Genomic DNA, 17,341 nt, shown 5'->3' with positions numbered 1-17,341 from the left:
AGTCACAATCTCAGTTTCGCTTGTAGTTGCTCTAACAAAGTGTCTGGCTTCTCATGTCCTGCTGTAACCTCCGCCTTCATACTCAAGACTCCAGCAGCCCCAAATTAGTCATCACTACACACGGGAAATGGGGGCTGCTAACCCCCCCCTCCCTCTGGACAGATTTATAGAGGTAGCCTTGAACGCTGGGCTGTTGCTCGTGGAGCTGAGCCCATCTTGTTCAAGGGGGAGATGATTTCAGTAAGTCTGGGATCTCATCCGTGATGAGAGAGAAGGTCTGTAGTCTTCTCTTATCCACCCTACAAACATATCAACATGACTTATTGGGTTGGATTTCAGTGTTGAGCTCTCATTTTTGCAGTTACAATGTAATCATACAGCAACAAAATACGAATCAAAGTGAATTACGAGTGGAGATACAGAAACTACAAATACTGTGAAAGGGAGAGACTTAAAAGTATTCATTTTTCTTGTATCTTCAGTCAAACTGTACTAATATCCTGGCAGACATCAAGGGGATTTCTTTTAAAATTGCAGCTAGATGCATTACCTTTCATAAAGGAATAAGCTCTATAAGAATAAAATACCCTTAAAGCTGCTGCAATTTAGCTCTTTTAACTATCTGAGTTGGATTTATTTGAAAGGTGCACTTTTGGATTTGTTTTTTTTTTTGTTTTTTTTAACCTATTTACACAAATGATATGAAAATGAAGTGAAATGTCTGGATGTCTTCTAGGTTTTGTGGGATTCAAGTAGTGTTAAGTTCACATTGTCCCATGAGTGCTGCATGGTTTCATACAACTTGAAGACAGAATATAGCTTTGTAAAATGTGTATGCATCAATCTACATTGATATTCAGTTCATACATTATTTAAGCGTGCAAAACTTTGATCCTCTGACTTCTCTAATGCTGGTAAAATTATTATAAAATTTAATCTCACCATAACTGAAAAAATAATTATAAATATTCAGCTATAATATAAAAATAAACTAAACAAGACAAAAGGTATGTTTTTCTCCAAAACCATGGTACAACCTCCTAACACTGATATTTTCATCAAAGGTGAAAAGATTGACATAGTTACTGACTTTAAATATCTTGGTGTGACACTGGATCCAAATTTGAACTTTAAGAAACATGTAAAAAAAAAAAACGGTTAAAACCATAAAGTACAACTTAGCAAAATTTAGACATATTAGAAACTGTTTCTCTTTGGACGCAGCCAAGATGTTTATGCATGCTATGATTCTTTCCATATGTCTTATTGCATCACATGTTGGGGGCAGGCTGGAGTAACAGCCATAAAACCTCTTGGGTCCTTATACAAACAAACTCTAAAAACTCTGGACAAAAAGCCAAGGCATTTCCATCACTGTTGAGTAGTGGAGAAATACAATTTACGGAGCTTTGAGAATTTCAGATTTTTTTCAAATTTGTGCCTAGTTTATAAAATGTTAAATGGTTTGGCCCCTCCTCCACTATGTGACTTTGTGTACACTCACTCAGTACGTTCTATTAGATCCTCCAGAATATCCTCTATACAAGATTGTACCATACCATTTTGTCGCACTGCATTTGGGCAGTCAGCTTTCTCTGTGAAAGCCACAACTCAGTGGAATGCCCTAACTGATGATATGAAGAGCTGCAGTTCAATCAATACATTCAAGACCAAATTAAAAAATCTACTTAAGACCAATCAGCTGTGTGACCACTGAGTCTTAACTCCATCTATGGTCTCATTAGCACAGGTGGTCTTGCTTTTAATTTGACAAGTTTACATTATTAATTCCTAATTGACATTGTGGGTGTATGTGATGTGCTGTTGTGTGCAGCTTTGTATTTTGTATTTTGTATGGTGTGTTCTGTGTGTTTTTCGCTTTGTACTGTTTGTTGTTATGCTGTTGTATGTTTTGATTGTGGGGGACTGCGGCTGTAAATTAGCTTTGAGCTAACTCCGGTGTAGTGCATCTTTAATGTTAAAAACTGTACACTGATCCAATAAATAAATACAATCAAACAATCATAGTCATGGGATGGCAAAGTGCCTTAGTTACAAAATTTGCCAATGCCAGAACTGGAGAGATTCAGTAGTTCAAGTGAGCCACAACACTTCGTTATTATAGTTTGCACAAAATAATAATTGCATAATTGTTAATTTATGCACTAATTATGTTGATTAATTTACAGCAATAACACTTTAGCCTACTTTCATTCTTTTTATTTAGCATTTATAAGCAGCATATGAACATTTAATAAATGGTTAATAACTCACTATAATGTAGTTGTAAGCAGATATATGGACAATAATTTACAGTATTTGTTAGTAATTATAACTCATCTTATGAAAACATATTTTATATTATAACAGTTGTCTTTCACTATATTATCTTTAATTATCTGTTTATACAAGAGTTTATATAGAAGAACTAAAGGATGCCCACTGGAGGACTTATAGTTGTTGACAAATACATTACTAAAAAACCCTTATATCTATATCTATATCTATATATTTTAAGCACTTATATCTGAGCTGACTTTATCAAAGTTATCAACTAGGTGAAGTGTCTGGAAGCTACAGAGTCTAACAGTTTAACAGTTTGGACACCTGGATTTAAAATGGGATTAATGCTGATCATTAATTCATTAAAATTCCTGTCCAAAATATAACTGAAAGATTACAGTATATATAAGTCTTGGGATTGCCTTATTTCTTATCTACAGTCACTATCCTGTAAACTAACTGATGATGACTACTAGCACAGTATCAGTTCCGACAGGAGCAATACAGCTTATTTATATACATATGCAGCAGACTGTTTAACGCTAACTAACTAATAAATATCCAATGTTTTTATTAATGGATCACGAGAAGATCATTTGGGCTATATTAAGCTCACAAAATATTTGAAGATTTAAATTTTACAATGAAATAATTCTCTCATGACCAAAGTTGGGGAGTTCAGTTTGACCCCCTGAGGTTTAATGACACCAAATGAGATTACTTTTTGCCTCTAGAATGTGTTTGTTTGAAGTAAATAGTGATTAATAACTAACACACACAAACAAGCTGTTACTGTAGAAACTTTTACTCAAAGTAAAAGGTTACATTCTGTGGCAGAGTTGTAATGAGAACTAAGTGGTCAGACAGCTGCTTTGTTCCCACAACAATCCCTCCCTTACTGCTCATCATCTATCTGTCCATCCTTTTACTCCCCCACACACACACAAACACACACCCACACACACACACACACACACACACACACACACACACACACACACACATACACACACATACACACTACAAACATCTTAATAAAAAAAAAGGAGATCCATATTAATATGCATTTTTTTAAAAAGCAGGTGACAGAAATCTTCCATACAGTGAAAGTAACATCTGACAACATTAAAACTAAAACACTGTACAACCTGTAAATCAAGATAAAAGGTTACACACTGTTCCTGCATGTAGTGATTTGTGGTGTAATTAGTCAAGTGAAACAGCAGCCTTTTCATCTCCTCATGTTCAATCCGCTCCTGACTATGGTTGAATGTAACTAAGTACATTTACTCAAGTACTGTACTTAAGTACAACTTTATGGTATTTATACTTTACTTGAGTATTTTCATTTTATGCTACTTGATACTTCTACTCCACTACAGTTCAGAAGGAAATATTCTACTTTTTACTCCACTACATTTATTTGACAGCATTAGTTACACTTTGGATTAAACTTTTACATAAAATAACATAATGATGACCTTATAAATTACACTGCATTATTGAAGATTAAACCAGTGGTTCCAAAACTGCTTGACGTGTGGCCCTTTTACAAAAAAATCAGTGTTTGTTTCTCTTTGTCATGTTTCAGATGTCTATGCAGTTCCACCAAAGAGACATTTCCCCTCACATGGTTTCAAGTAAATAATAGTTTGAGGCCCAAAGAGGTAAAACTCCCCAATATTTCACAAAACAATCAAATATTGAAGAAAGGTTATTAAAAGTTAATCCAAATTTGCAGCAGAGCCATGTTCTTTCTCAATCTATCATCTAAAGACCCCTCAGATTTATCTTGTGACCTTTCAAAGTAGTTCAAACTAGCTCCACAGCCCGATTTTCTGCAAAACAAGTACTTTCACTTTAGTACTTTAAGTGAATTTAGCTGGTAATTCTTATATATTTTTTTATTTAAGTATGATTTTAAATGCAGGACTTTTACTTGTAATTAAGTATTTTTACATTGTGGTATTGATACTTTTACTTAAGTTATGGATTTGAGTACTTCTTCCACCACTGCTGCTGTCTAATGCTCACAAGAATGGATCTAAACTCCTCTCCTGTGCTGTTTGTGTCAACCTGGATATGTGTATCTTATCATACACACAACAGCCTGGTCCCAGCCAATAAAACAGCTGCTGGATTTTTCGGGAAACCATCAGTCTTTTTAACTTTGAGGGTACGACAAGCAGTTTCTGAATTAAAGAATGAAATGAATATCCTGAGGACAAACTGACTAGTGACATTTACAGACCTTTCCAACAGCTGCAGCCAAAAATGGCAAATGTCTTTGTAGCTGCAGGTTAATTTAAGGCCTAACCTTCATACTTAGACAAACAAAAACTGTAAGAATGCATTTTATCTCCATACAAAGTATACAAATGTCTGCTGTCCTTTTGCTTTTGGAAGGCAAAAGGTATTGCCATTAGTTTTGGCTTAATATTCAGTAACTCTGTAATTGCTTTCAAGTTGCTGATCAGTGTCTCCAGATAGATGTTGAACACTTTTCTTTGACTTGTCCTTTGCTGTCAATAGAAGCTAAGATTAGAGATAAGAAACAATGTGAAAGTTACGTCCCATGTGCTACTATCACTCTTTGTCTGCTTCTATGGCGGGGGTCAGCGGGTGTGTCCCGTCCCGTCCAGGTGGAGGAACCTGATTGGTCGGGACTCCTGATAGCAGCTCCCCCACGCTGCCACAGTAGAGCAGGGAACGCATGGGCCACTTCTGAGGAGAGAGACAATACACTTAAAGATTAATCTGTGATCAGGATATCCTGGATGAAGCTACAATTTAGTCAAAAAATCATCTGGCAAAATGTGACAATATGCTACTTTGAAATTTCAATTTTATTGGTCATTCATTAAAGGCATGCTATGCAGGATTTGTTGGTTGCTGTTTGTTATCACAACATTCAAATTAAACATCACAACATGTAAATTAAAGAGTATGGTCTAGACCTGCTCTATGTGAAAAGTCCCCTGAGATGACTTTTGTTGTGATTTGTGATTTAAATAAAGTTGAATTGAATTCAAAGTGGGCCCCTCCTCCTTGGCTCAATGACACCAGATCGAGCTGAGAGAGAGATAGAGAGAGAAAGAGAGAGAGAGAGATATATATACACACACAGCGAGAGCGGTGGTCGAGTGAGATAGAGAGCAAATGAAGAGAGCGAGCAGCGCTGGCGAGAACAAAGGCGTGAATCAGATAAATAAAACGTTATTTTCTGATTGTTTCATGGTGGATACGTTCTAAAGCACAAATAAACACGCCCACACCTCTGCACAACCCTGCAGGAAGGTGCTGCATTGCCAGATTTGGTGTGAATGCAGAGCTTCATGCTGTCCCCTGTGGTCTCTCTGCTCTGCGTGTGTGTAGCTCAGCCCCGCCCTCGGTCAAGCAGACACACAGACCTGCATCTCTTTATACATCCATGACACAGAGACAGAGAGCAGAGCGGAGCAGAGGAGAGAGACGGAGACAGCGATGTAACCTGGTCGCTATGCTACAAGTCCTGACCTCACACCCTGCATGCTGTTATTGGCTGGGGGCTACACACCCACTGCCCAAAGGTTGATGCCCAGAAGCATCTCGAACACAGCAAAATAATAAGAGAATAAGAAAATACAGGCAGAGGGCAGAGTCTCTGTAGATACATACACCACCACACACGTCTAGTGGGTCGTAAGTGATGATTTAGAGGGATTACTTTTGTATGAGTCTATAAATTGTTTATTAGGAAAATCCTGCATAATATACCTGAAACATATTATGCAAATACAGTTCTTTAGTCATAAAGGACTCAAATGTAAATGAGAATGCAAATGCAATGTGAAATTGCATTGACAAAAACACTGTAAATCAAAATTTAGATAAACATTTTTAACATTTTTAATTTTGTCTTTGTCACATTTCTTGTCAACATCAATGTTTTTGTAGGTATTGGCTTCCCAACGGTCTATCTGTGTCTGCCAGTAACTCAAACATTAGAGCCCCCCACCATGCAAAAATATGTTTTTTCTGTTTTGTTTTGTTATTATACTTGGATGTTTGAGTTTCACCATGAAGAATGATGTGTGTGCAGAGTTTGATGCTGGAAGGCTGTTTTCACATTAATATTCTGAGGGGAGAAAGTTTCTCTGTGCTCACAGAAAATTTGAGTTTTAAGGTATGTACATACAAGCAGGATTTGTGACATCACAATTAATTTGGAGCCAATCGTGGTCCAGTATGCCACTTATACAAGTGTGATGTGGAAACTTGAAGCCTCCAGTGCACATACACTAAGAATGGACTTTACAGTGAAGTAGGAGACATTAAAACTTTGAAATGAAAAATATTTGCAGTCTTAGATTATGGATTTTTCAATGAGGAAGAAGGAGTAGATGTTGTTTTAAGAATTTTTAACAAGGTAATAGACCTTTTTTTGTGGAAAAAACATATCAGACACAAATTACTATTCAAAGACTATTTTTACATGTCTTAAAACATGTGGAGAGGACCTTTATTTATTTGAGGTAACACTTAACATGTTTGGTACATCCTGCTAAATAAAAACTAGAATGAAGTAATTTCACTCCCCTTTTTGACCTGTTTTGTTGGTCAGGTCTAGTGGGTCAGCAACTTTTTTTTAAAATCATATTTTTAAAATAAAGTATTTGTTTCGGTTGGTCATTGAAGCAGCCGTGAACTTTAAGATCCAATCTTCTTAATGGGTTTGGATGAAAGCTTTGTGTTTAATTGAGAACAGCTCATGGCCTTCTGTATGTCTTGCAACTGATAAAGTATTCAGTGACTTTTGTCATAAAATGTCCAACTGAACAGATGTAAATGTTTACATGACGTCACACTGTTATATTAACCAAAAGGCTGATACCTGTTATAACCAATAGTAATAATGTTATAACTATTATAATCAATAACAGTATCAACCAATGTATGTAACAATATAACAATGTAACAATTTAATGAGTGCTGTTATTCTAATTTGGTACATTAAATTACTGGTCAAGATTTTAAGTACATAAAACCACAATAATGACATAATAAATTGTGGTTAATATAAAAAAGTGGTGTAATTTATCAGCAATTAGCCAATTGCCTTTTCATTTACAGTGACTATTACAGATAGGTAGCTAGCTCTAGCTACAGAGCCAAAATAGCTAGCTATCTAGAAGTCATTATGGTGGCTTTATCTACTTAGATATATAATGATATTTCATGATTACAGACACATGACCTGTGATTGACAATGTTTAATCAGTCTCTCTACAGCAGGTGCAGCACCTGACTTGTTCATGAGGACAGAGTATTATCCAGCAGGTCACGTTCTATGTATGAGTAACAGTCAATGGAATGCACTTACTTTAACAGGATGCAGGTATCCACCTGGCCGGGAGGGCAAGGTGTGCTCAGCCAGCATCCCTCCCTGGTCCAGGGTCTCTGTCAGGTGGGCTATGTAGTTGGTAGCCAGAACCAGAACATCCAGCTTGGACAGCTTGGTGTCAGGTGGGACTGATGGCAGAGCAGCCTGTGGACAGAGGAGGGCGAGGAGTTGCATTAACTGACATCCAATTCAAAATGATCTTGGACATATTTAATACAAATATGATTCTAAGGTTAAAAGTTTTTATTTACAAGTTCTGGATTTTACTATATAGAATCAACATACAGTATGGAAATAACTGATTACAGAGACTGTTTTAGCTTTTCTTTTTAAAAATTGTGTATGTATAGTATGTGTGTGCATGTATTTGTATATATATACAGTATATTTATACATTTTTTTGTACATATATGTGTGTGCGTGCGGTCTACCTGCAGGCTGTGGAAGGCCTGTCGCAGGTTGCGTACACGGCTCCTCTCTCGCGCTGCGTTCTCCGGGGAGTGCTGACTCCGTAGTGTCCTGGTCTGGACCACAGACCCACATCCAGAACCAGAATTTGACCTGGACCCACACACAGACTGCACCTGCAGCAAATGACATGCTTGGAGCTTGACATCTCTGCACAAACATGACCATAAAAAAAATAGAAAGATATGGATTCTTTTGTTCAAATGGGGGAGTTCAAAATCCTAAACAAAAAACTGTTATTATAGAACCTCAATTTCTTGCATACTTACTGTGTACAGAGACTAGAGAATCCATTAATATAGAACATTTGAGAGCGTAATTTAGTGAACAATTGATTTTACATTATAGCAATATAAAAGTCTGTTCTGCCTGTTGCACTGTACAAAAGTACTAATTAATGATTAATGAATATTATCATTTGTGCCTTTAGTAACTGAATGTTACTAAACTAAGATTAACAGAGAATAAACTGATAGATAACGGTTTGGTGAAGCTGCTTTCCATTCTTCATTTTAGCAACACTACTGACAGTGTTTCTGTTGTGAGATAAGAGCTTTTCAGCCCACCTCAATAAACTGGTTGGAAAACATGTATTAGTTATTTGTTCAAATTTACAGAACTTGTTGAAAACCCTGTTCAAGTTTTGTTTTTTAAAAAATTGCCTCAATTTTCTGAGTACCACACGTCAAATTAAGTTATTAAATCATGAACACACATACACACACACACACACTCTGCTGCAAACAAAACACAGCTTCATTCTTGTGTAACAACAAAATGAAACTGAATAAACAAAATTTAGGTGGGTGGCTCCCATGTTATTTTGTTTCCTGTTATATTCTGGTATCTTCAATTTATGATGAATGTTGTGCAATATCCTCTCGGATGCCCAGAATTATTAGCCGCTGCATCGCCAAATCAGTCTTTGAAAACGGAGTCATGCTTCGGTTTCAGTCATGCAAACTGGACTTACCCACTTCCTTGGCTCCCGGCTGCTGCGTACACTCTGCCTGTGTCCGTGCAGGGATGCTGGGTTGCCAGCTGCACAGGCACGCTGGCTCTGCAGCTCTGCTGTTGAGCTGGACACAAGCTGGTGATTCACTGCAACTGACATAAGACCTTCCAGAGGATTCACTGCCATGGATTCCGCCAAACAGATACAGTCCCAAAGACGGCTGCAGACTGTCCTGAGGTGTCGAGAACTTGAATCAATCAGGCTACTTTCATTAGCTGGGTGGAAGTTTGCTATCCAGTGTTGGAGACTGTTGTGAAGTTGGCTTTCACTTAATAAGTACTTTCATAAAGACGCAACAGGAAACAGTCTGAGGTCATTTTTACATCTAGTCTGAAAGCATCTTTAAAGTCCACTAAAAAAAAAATACTGGTTCAAGAAGAGCTGAAATTACTCATTTGATCTCAAGAAAAGCATAAACATTCAAAATTTTCAATAGCTACTGCAGACTGCTCTGCTAAAGCACCTTTCCAGAGTTCACCAAGCCTCTGTGGGACCCCCAGTTTCACCCAGACCCCCAAACAACTGGTGAAAACTCCACAATCACCAGCTTCTTCTTCTTCTTCTCTGTGCATCACCGTCAATCCAGAGAATTCTTCCAAGTCTGACCCTCTCTCTCTCTTGCTCTCTCTCTCTCTCTCTCTGCTTGCTTCCTTATCGGGTGAGGTAATGTGGGGAACTTCATGTGGTCCTTATCTCAGCCGCCCGGTCGTCCTGATCCTCCCCTGGCTGTTTGGCTGCCAAGAAGAGCAGGCAGGCAGGCAGTCAGGCCTGGGGGAGTGCAGGACTGGGAGGGTGTCCCGAGCCAGGGCACTGGGGAGCTTGGGAAACTCAAAGCTGTGGTAACAGCTGGACAGGGGTGGGATTGGAGGGTCGGGGGCAGTGCGACATTGAACATTACCAAAGAGAGGCGGAACTGGATCCTGGTTTGGTTAACAACATTTGGGGCATCTCAGCACTGTGTGACTGAATTTGTGACCTTCATGTAAAGCTTTACTAGGATCGGATGAAAAGAGAAAATGTCCTGTTGACCTGATCATTTTGTGACTAATGTGAGCAGATTAGATCCTGTTTTTTATGCTGCTGGTTTATGTTTGTTTTCTTTTATGATTGATGGCATCACAGTTTGTGCTACTGGTTCTATGTTGTGTGTTCTTATTGCCTGTTGTTACTCTGTGCTGTTTATTGGTTATTTTATTGTGAAACTACAGTGCTGAGTCTAAAACTAATTTCCCCATGGGGACAAATAAAGTCTATCTTAATGTCGATCTATCTTGAGAACACAACACACTACGAGCATATTGGGCACATGCAGTGCAACTCCAGGACAGAACTTAAACAAAGAAAAAAAAAAAGCAAATAAGCCAGTTATGTAAAAACAAAATGTAGGGAATTCCAGGATTTGATTTTCCCAAGCCAATATTGAACTCACTTCTGGTCCTTTTCCAGAATCAAGTTTAGTGAAAGCCTGTGCCTGTTACTATGGCAACTAATGCCTGAAACTAACCTGCTGTGTAACATCTTAGTGTCATCTTAACCCCTAGTCTCTTAACAATGGCACTCAAGTGAAACACTGCATTGTCTCTACATCATGGCAGTCCTTCACCTCATTATGCAAAGGTCGTAGGTCAGATCTGATAAATGATTTTATTGTGATAATGCTATCACTATTTGACAGTCTACCATTTCCAAGGTTAATATACATAAAGGGGCTCTCTACTGATTTTACATATTTTAGATTTTACATGACTTTTACAAATTCAGTTCACTCGTTCCACGGAGATCGACTCAGCCTGTGAAAACAGTTGTACAATGTCTACTGTTGCTCTGGAGGAAATTTGTCAAGCCTGAAAAAGTGACCCCCTGATGATGTCATAGCTCCCAACTGGTCTTGCTCCCAAGATAGCAAGATTATCAGTCAGAGGTACCAACATACCCTAAATAAGATCTGGGTTCCATGGTTTTGAATAAGAGACGAACAGTGGGAGTGTGCAATTCTCCATATGAATTTTATTTGGTCGGAAATAGAACATTGTGTCATGATCTGAAATACAAATGTCATTCTGGTCATCTTGTAATAGTACCAAACTATAAAAATCTGAACTACTATGAAAACAAACGTGAGAAGTGACACAGGAAATGACACAACACCATGTGCGAGACAGGGTTTTTATTCTTCCAGAAATGGATGTCCGCAATAAACGAGTGATCCTTGTTTTTTTGTTGCAAATTAGTGCACAACTTGGATCACTCGTTTCTTGTGGACATCCATTTTTGGAAGCAAAAAAATCCTGTCTCACACACGGTATTGTGTCATTTCCTGTGTCACTTCTCTCATGTGTTTTTCGTGACAAAACGTACTTCGGAGACCAGACAGACTCGTCAGGGATTCCTCCTGGTGAAAGACCTTGTAATGTGTGACCCCCTGTTGCCAATCAGTCATGTAGTGTGCAAACCACGACTTCAAGATTCCCGATTACAAGAGATTACAGAAAGTTGTGTAGTGTGAACAGTACAGCAATCGGACGACTTTCAAAGTCATGTAGTGTGTGCTTGTCGTAAGTAAATCATATTCAGACTTGTCTGACAGCGTTACTGGTTGTATTCAACTCAATCAACATCTAAATGATGAGCACTCATCATCATTTAACTCTCTTTTCGGGATTGTCACTCTCAGTTCAGAGCAATACAACTCCATTGCTGAATTTCTAAGTATTATACATCAAAATACTAAATATCAAAAGTTTTTAAGGTGTTAAGACTCTATAGGAATAATTAAGGAGTTAGTGCTTGAAAACAGTAAATAAAAGCCAATAGACAAAATGTAAAGTTGATGCTTGTTAAAAACTCAATACAGTAGTGTACAGTAGTTAGATGTAAAATGTTTATCCTCAATAAAAAAAGAAAAATACTTAAAAATCTGACTTTATCAAAGCTTTGAAACTACATAAAATGAGTGTGAATGGGTGCGATGGGAAGAAGAAATGTAAATATAATTTGAAGGTTTAGCTAAAGTAAAGCGGTTTCATGTTATCAGTTAAAGGAATGCCCGGTACCTTCTCCATGCTGTCAACACAATAACACCAGTTACCCGCTGACCTCCCATCTGCAGCTGCTTGGTAAACTGTGCTCACGACTGCAAGGCTGAGTGGAGTTTTTGAGGAAGAAAGAGGCTATGAACAACAGCAGGAGAAAGAATAAATTGATGCTGGTTTCTGATTCTTTGTTTTGCTTCTTCTGACTGCTCAATGTTACAAATGTTTCATAAAAAGCATTCCGTTACCAGAAGTTTATACTTTCTGTGGAATCCACTGAGTTCCAAGCGAGCTACTGTATCTTCTTTCTATCTTTCAGTACTAATACTGCATACGACTGACCCAATCATGAAGAAGTATAATTAGGATTTTCGCTGATAGAGCTATGTTATATTATCATCCCCACCTCATTGAAAAACACACTGTTTACTTCACTTCATTCAGGTGTTCATCAGTCCACTCTCTACTGCTTCTTCTTCTTCTTCTCCACTATCTTGGTGAAGTTCTGGATGTCCTCAGCCATCAGCTGGGGCTCTTCCATGGCAGCAAAATGGCCGCCACTTGCCATGGGCGTGTAGGTCATGAGTTTACGGTACTTCTCTTTGACCCACAGCTTGGGTGTGTGCATCAGCTCGTTGGGGAAGCAGGCAAACCCAGTGGGGACGTACACTGGTATCCTGGGAAGAGATGATGATGTGTTAGCAAAGGCGGAGAGGAAGAGCTGTGTATAGATATTTCTCTGCATTCTAACACTGTGTTTGTAACTCACTTAGAGTGGGGTTGATTGAGGCCTTTGCCAAAGTTTTCCTTATAGAACCTCATTGAAGAAATGATGCAGCCAGATGTCCAGTAGATCATCACATTAGTCAGCAGGTCGTCCAGAGAGAACTTCCTGCAATGCGTTGCACACACAAGCTTAGCACATCATGACCTGAGTGATTATATTTAATGGGAATGGCAACTTCAGGAGCTGCCATTTTTCATCGTGCCCAGTTCTATTTTCTGTACCTGGTGAGTCCTCCATCCTCCAGGTTCCTGAAGTCCTGGCTTGTCCATGTGGAGAACTTCTCCAGAATGTAGGCAGCCAGACCGACTGGAGAATCATTCAGCCCTCGCCCTGAGGTGAAATATAGAGTGACAGAGCATGAAATAATAGCTAAAAATACTTATAAACTTATAATTGTGTCAACAAAGCTATTTGATTGATAGATTTGTCAGTGAATAAAAATGCATTTGTTGTGATTGTAAAATTCCTTACCTTAAAGGGTCTGTTCACCCAAATCAGTAAAAACAAACAAACCACAGGACTCTTAAAGATACCATTAATGCTTGTGTACACTTTAAAACCTGATAAAAGGAGTGAAGTGTATTGCTGAGTGGCAGCTAAACTTGCTGTGCCTCAGATATAAAAATAAAAGGTAAAATCTGCTTGCTCTTGGTTCTTACCGACAGTGTCAGGCTTGGTGGCCTGGATGTGCATGTAGCCAGACTCTTTGATGGATTCCACTACCAGTTTGTCCATGCAGGGGTAGAGACGCTGAATGTCTATGTCAGTGAAGCTGAACAGCTTGGGGAAGCGACGGCCGAGCATGAGGGATAAAGCCATGGGCAGCCCGGGCTTGGAAGGTGGGGCAAAGTTCACATGCAAGCCTTTGACTATCCTGAGTATGGAAAAAAAATGTAGCAATACATTAGGCTTTTACAGACAAAAGTATACAGACTTAACAGACATGTCTTCAGCTGTCTCATGTTTAAATGATGTGAAATACTGTACAATCTGATGTTTGACTGTAAGTACAAGGATTATTTTCAGGTGTTGGGGAAGGTGTTTTGTTTTGTGTCTTACTTGGGCTCCAGCTGAGCCATGTTGGTGGTGACCAGCCAGCCCCAGTCTCCTCCATGAGCGTAGAACTGCTGGAAGCCCAGACGCTTCATCAGTTTATGGAAGACACGTGCCGCACAAACTGAATCAAAACCTGTCCACAGACACAGACAGATACAGGAATAACAGACTCCATGCAGTTTTTACTCTGCTATATGCATTTTATTTGAATGAACTAAGACATTTCATTGCAATCAGCGTTCTGGTTCAAGTGTCAAAAAACTTAACTTATGGTTAAGACCACTAAAAACTTAACTAACATCCTTACCCCTTGGAACATGTTTGCCCTCTTTATTCAAACAAAAAGAAAAACATTTGCACCGAACAGCAACCTCCTCTTTGTGGCAGGAAGGAACATGATTTATCGGAAATCCCTTAATACCAAATCATCACAGCACTACACAACCCTAAAACACTCCAGTGATGTTGGGAATTTACACAATGTCCAGTGCAAGACCCCAGACGCACCTTTTTTATGCGGTGCTTCCGAGAAGCCGTACCCAGGTATGGAGGGGCACACCACCTCAAACACAAGCTCATTTGGGTCTGATGGTTCTGTTAGCAGCGGGATCAATCCGTAGAACTCATAGAAGGAGCCGGGCCAGCCGTGAACCATTAGCAGAGGAATAGCACTGGTCCCCTCAGGCACCTTCCTGGGCTTCACGTGCACATAGTGAACATCAATACCTGGACGGGAGTTCAGTAAGTAAGAAAAAGTTAGAGATCAAGTACATATAATATGGGCTGATGAAAAATGAGGAACCCACATAGGATAGTATCTTCAAAATGTGTCAGCAGTGGAAACCAACCTTCAATGTTGGTTTTGAAGTGGGGGTACTGGTTGAGTTTGTCTACTTGTCTCCTCCAGTCAAAGTCATTTCTCCAGTAAGAGACCACTTTCTGCAGGTACTGGGAGTTGAAGCCATAATTAAACTGACTGTCCTCCAATGAGGCCACAGGGCGAGTGTGGTCTATCCTCCTGTAGAGGTCCTGACAGGAAAGGAAAGAGGACATGAGGGGACATTTACTTCATGTTACGTTTTCCTGTGACTGACTAGATATCAAGAAGTCAACAAATACTTCAGGGCTGTTTCCAGTAGTTGGTTTGGCTTTCCATCTCACATTAAAAGAGAATCATGTCACCTGCAAAGCTGACTCAGCAGTAAATGCTATGGAGTGACTATCCTGAGTGACAAACTGAGAAAATCTAACCTCCAGCTCCTCTTCGTTGGTGGTAACTTTAAAGGGGCGGATGGTGTCGTCCTCCCCACCATCAGAAGGTGCTCCGGCCCCCCACCAGCCATCCTCTGTCTTCAGAACCTGGGTCCTGCTCCTCTGAACCAGGAAGAAGATCAGTCCTCCAATCACCAGCACAAGCAGTAACTCTGTGAACATGGTGCCAAGTGTCTGCTCCGAGACCGGGATGGCTGGATGGAGAAATACCAGACAAGGGAAAGAGTAACATAACACAAGGCATTTGTCCAAAGATGGTTTACATGGCCAAGACATGACTACAAAGATTAGTTTAGATTTTTTCTTGTCTCACATTTTTTATTTAAGTGGACTTATTATACCAGATAGAGACATAAGAATAAAGAATAATGAAATTATGACTTCAGAAGTGTGACTGGATGTGACAAAATCCAGATTTACTGAATAACACTAAATAAATTGATTAAATGGCACAGCTAATTTGATGTCACAAAAACTAAAGCACATGTAAGTCATTGGACTCAGATTCAAGTGAAATAAAAATGAGTAAACGCCAAAGATGGCGAGCAGAGAAGGATGAAACTGAGATTTTTTTTAAATTATAAGCAATTAAATGATTAAACTGACCATTTACTACGATATATTGTATAAGCCAGAAGAAAAAGTGAAAATTTAACAGATTTACTAAGCTAAAAGAAATCTAATGTGTGCATCGGAAACAGCAGAGTAATTTGACAGCAACAGTCTGACGTGACACAATACCTTTCTCTGTGACTCTCAGTGATGCAATATGAGTCTGAGGCTCAACTATTTCATGAATGTAGAGTTTATGGGTAAAAGTGGAAAAAGTGGGACCAGTCAAACAAAAGTGTCACTGTTGCTGTGGTTGTGACCAGCTGATAGGATTATAGGCAGAGAACAGGGCTGATCACAGCTCAGAGCTGCATGACAAAGCTTTTCTCATTCAGGAGGGCTGCAAGCATGGAAACACACACACACACACACACACACACGCTATAATTACACTGTGTTTATGTCTGATTATAAAACTAGTAGCTACTATAACCACCCATTGGAAGACAAGTTTTGACTAACTTTGCATGTCACTGACTTCACAGAGAGAGGATTTGGCGTATTGACGTAAAAGAGAGCACTGTGCGTGAGTTCAGCGACCTGTCAACTGAGCTCGCCTCAATACAGACAAAACAGACCTGTTTTCTCGAACAGTCTGTGGGGGTCCAGCATCAACAAACCAGGCTGTGCCCCCTCACCTACATCTATCTATAGCAACTGGTATTTGTATTCAGCTAAATACACATGCGCGCTACAATCTGATCAACTTTTGACTGGAACTATCAAGTGCAAAACCCTGACCGGCACATTCACCTAGAGCGAAAGGTCATTAAAATCATTCAGTCACTTTTATATATCGCTAGCTAACGTAAGGTAAATCACAGCTAGACAGAGATAAGTTAATACCACAGTTAAATTCACACGTACGTATCCACTTTTTTCCCAAACATGCAACTTTTACTTGATACATGCCACCAATGATATAGTTAACTTAGCCCAAATAATTTAACAGTAACAGAAATGTCTCTTAATCAGAAAGGACGCAGTTTGAGCTGTTTTACCTGCTGTCGTGCTAACTTACTGACAGATGTTGAGTCCTGGTCGCTGCTTCTCTGGTCCCGTTCAATTCCTAAACTTCGTTTCTTTCACTTTGTCCTTGCTCCTCAAAATTAATAACACAATCAACTTTTTAATTTAGCTGCAAGGAAAGGAGCATTTAGATAATTAAGCATGTCAATTGTTTATATCATTCGACGTGCAGGTAGAGGAAAACGGGAGCATAGAACGATTCGTCCTGGAAACTGGAGGAGTGTTGACATACCAGAAATGCATGATGGGACATGTAGTATACTACGGAAAAGGCTGACCAACACCGTGACTGCAAGTATTGTCGGTTTAGGGAGAATCCAAACTGCAGTTTCAGGGAATGTCTCACTCAAAAGGGAGAATGAAGAAAAACTATGTCTACACAAAAAGGACGCACCACAGAAAGA

General features: G+C 39.1%; 2 protein-coding genes across 3 annotated transcripts; both read right to left on the bottom strand.

Annotated features, from left to right (window-relative positions):
• Positions 1-3,072: 3,072 nt before the first annotated feature.
• Positions 3,073-9,933, bottom strand: LOC137168763 (transcription factor 24-like). Its single transcript, XM_067571493.1, has 4 exons — positions 9,108-9,933; positions 8,098-8,250; positions 7,646-7,810; positions 3,073-5,007 (listed from the first exon to the last, which is right to left on the bottom strand). Exons 1-4 carry the CDS (start codon positions 9,273-9,275, stop codon positions 4,870-4,872), a joined length of 624 nt encoding a protein of 207 aa, XP_067427594.1. The 5' UTR covers positions 9,276-9,933; the 3' UTR covers positions 3,073-4,869.
• A 1,203-nt stretch (positions 9,934-11,136) lies between these two features.
• Positions 11,137-17,180, bottom strand: ephx1 (epoxide hydrolase 1, microsomal (xenobiotic)). 2 transcript variants are annotated; one of them, XM_067571492.1, is made up of 9 exons: positions 16,930-17,180; positions 15,276-15,490; positions 14,873-15,053; positions 14,532-14,750; positions 14,028-14,157; positions 13,628-13,842; positions 13,190-13,298; positions 12,951-13,073; positions 11,137-12,858 (listed from the first exon to the last, which is right to left on the bottom strand). In XM_067571492.1, exons 2-9 carry the CDS (start codon positions 15,456-15,458, stop codon positions 12,645-12,647), a joined length of 1,374 nt encoding a protein of 457 aa, XP_067427593.1. In that variant the 5' UTR covers positions 15,459-15,490; positions 16,930-17,180; the 3' UTR covers positions 11,137-12,644. The 2 variants fall into 2 exon arrangements, with proteins under 2 accessions (XP_067427593.1, XP_067427592.1); XM_067571491.1 differs by having other exon boundaries at positions 16,910-17,179.
• Between the last annotated feature and the right edge of the window lie 161 nt (positions 17,181-17,341).

The sequence above is a fragment of the Thunnus thynnus genome, chromosome 18, assembly GCF_963924715.1.
Source record: "Thunnus thynnus chromosome 18, fThuThy2.1, whole genome shotgun sequence".
NCBI lineage: Eukaryota > Metazoa > Chordata > Actinopteri > Scombriformes > Scombridae > Thunnus > Thunnus thynnus.
This window is presented reverse-complemented; position numbering and strand designations above follow the sequence as displayed.

Excerpts from the sequence above, each read along its gene's own strand:
- ephx1 (XM_067571492.1), bottom strand. The coding sequence starts at position 15,458 with ATGTTCACAGAGTTACTGCTTGTGCTGGTGATTGGAGGACTGATCTTC. Across the intron at positions 15,054-15,275 it reads CCAACGAAGAGGAGCTGGAG|GACCTCTACAGGAGGATAGA; the intron begins GTTAGATTTTCT and ends CTTTCCTGTCAG. Across the intron at positions 14,751-14,872 it reads CTTCAAAACCAACATTGAAG|GTATTGATGTTCACTATGTG; the intron begins GTTGGTTTCCAC and ends ACTCCCGTCCAG.
- LOC137168763 (XM_067571493.1), bottom strand. The coding sequence starts at position 9,275 with ATGGCAGTGAATCCTCTGGAAGGTCTTATGTCAGTTGCAGTGAATCAC. Across the intron at positions 8,251-9,107 it reads GCCGGGAGCCAAGGAAGTGG|GTGCAGTCTGTGTGTGGGTC; the intron begins GTAAGTCCAGTT and ends CATTTGCTGCAG. Across the intron at positions 7,811-8,097 it reads AGGCCTTCCACAGCCTGCAG|GCTGCTCTGCCATCAGTCCC; the intron begins GTAGACCGCACG and ends CTCTGTCCACAG.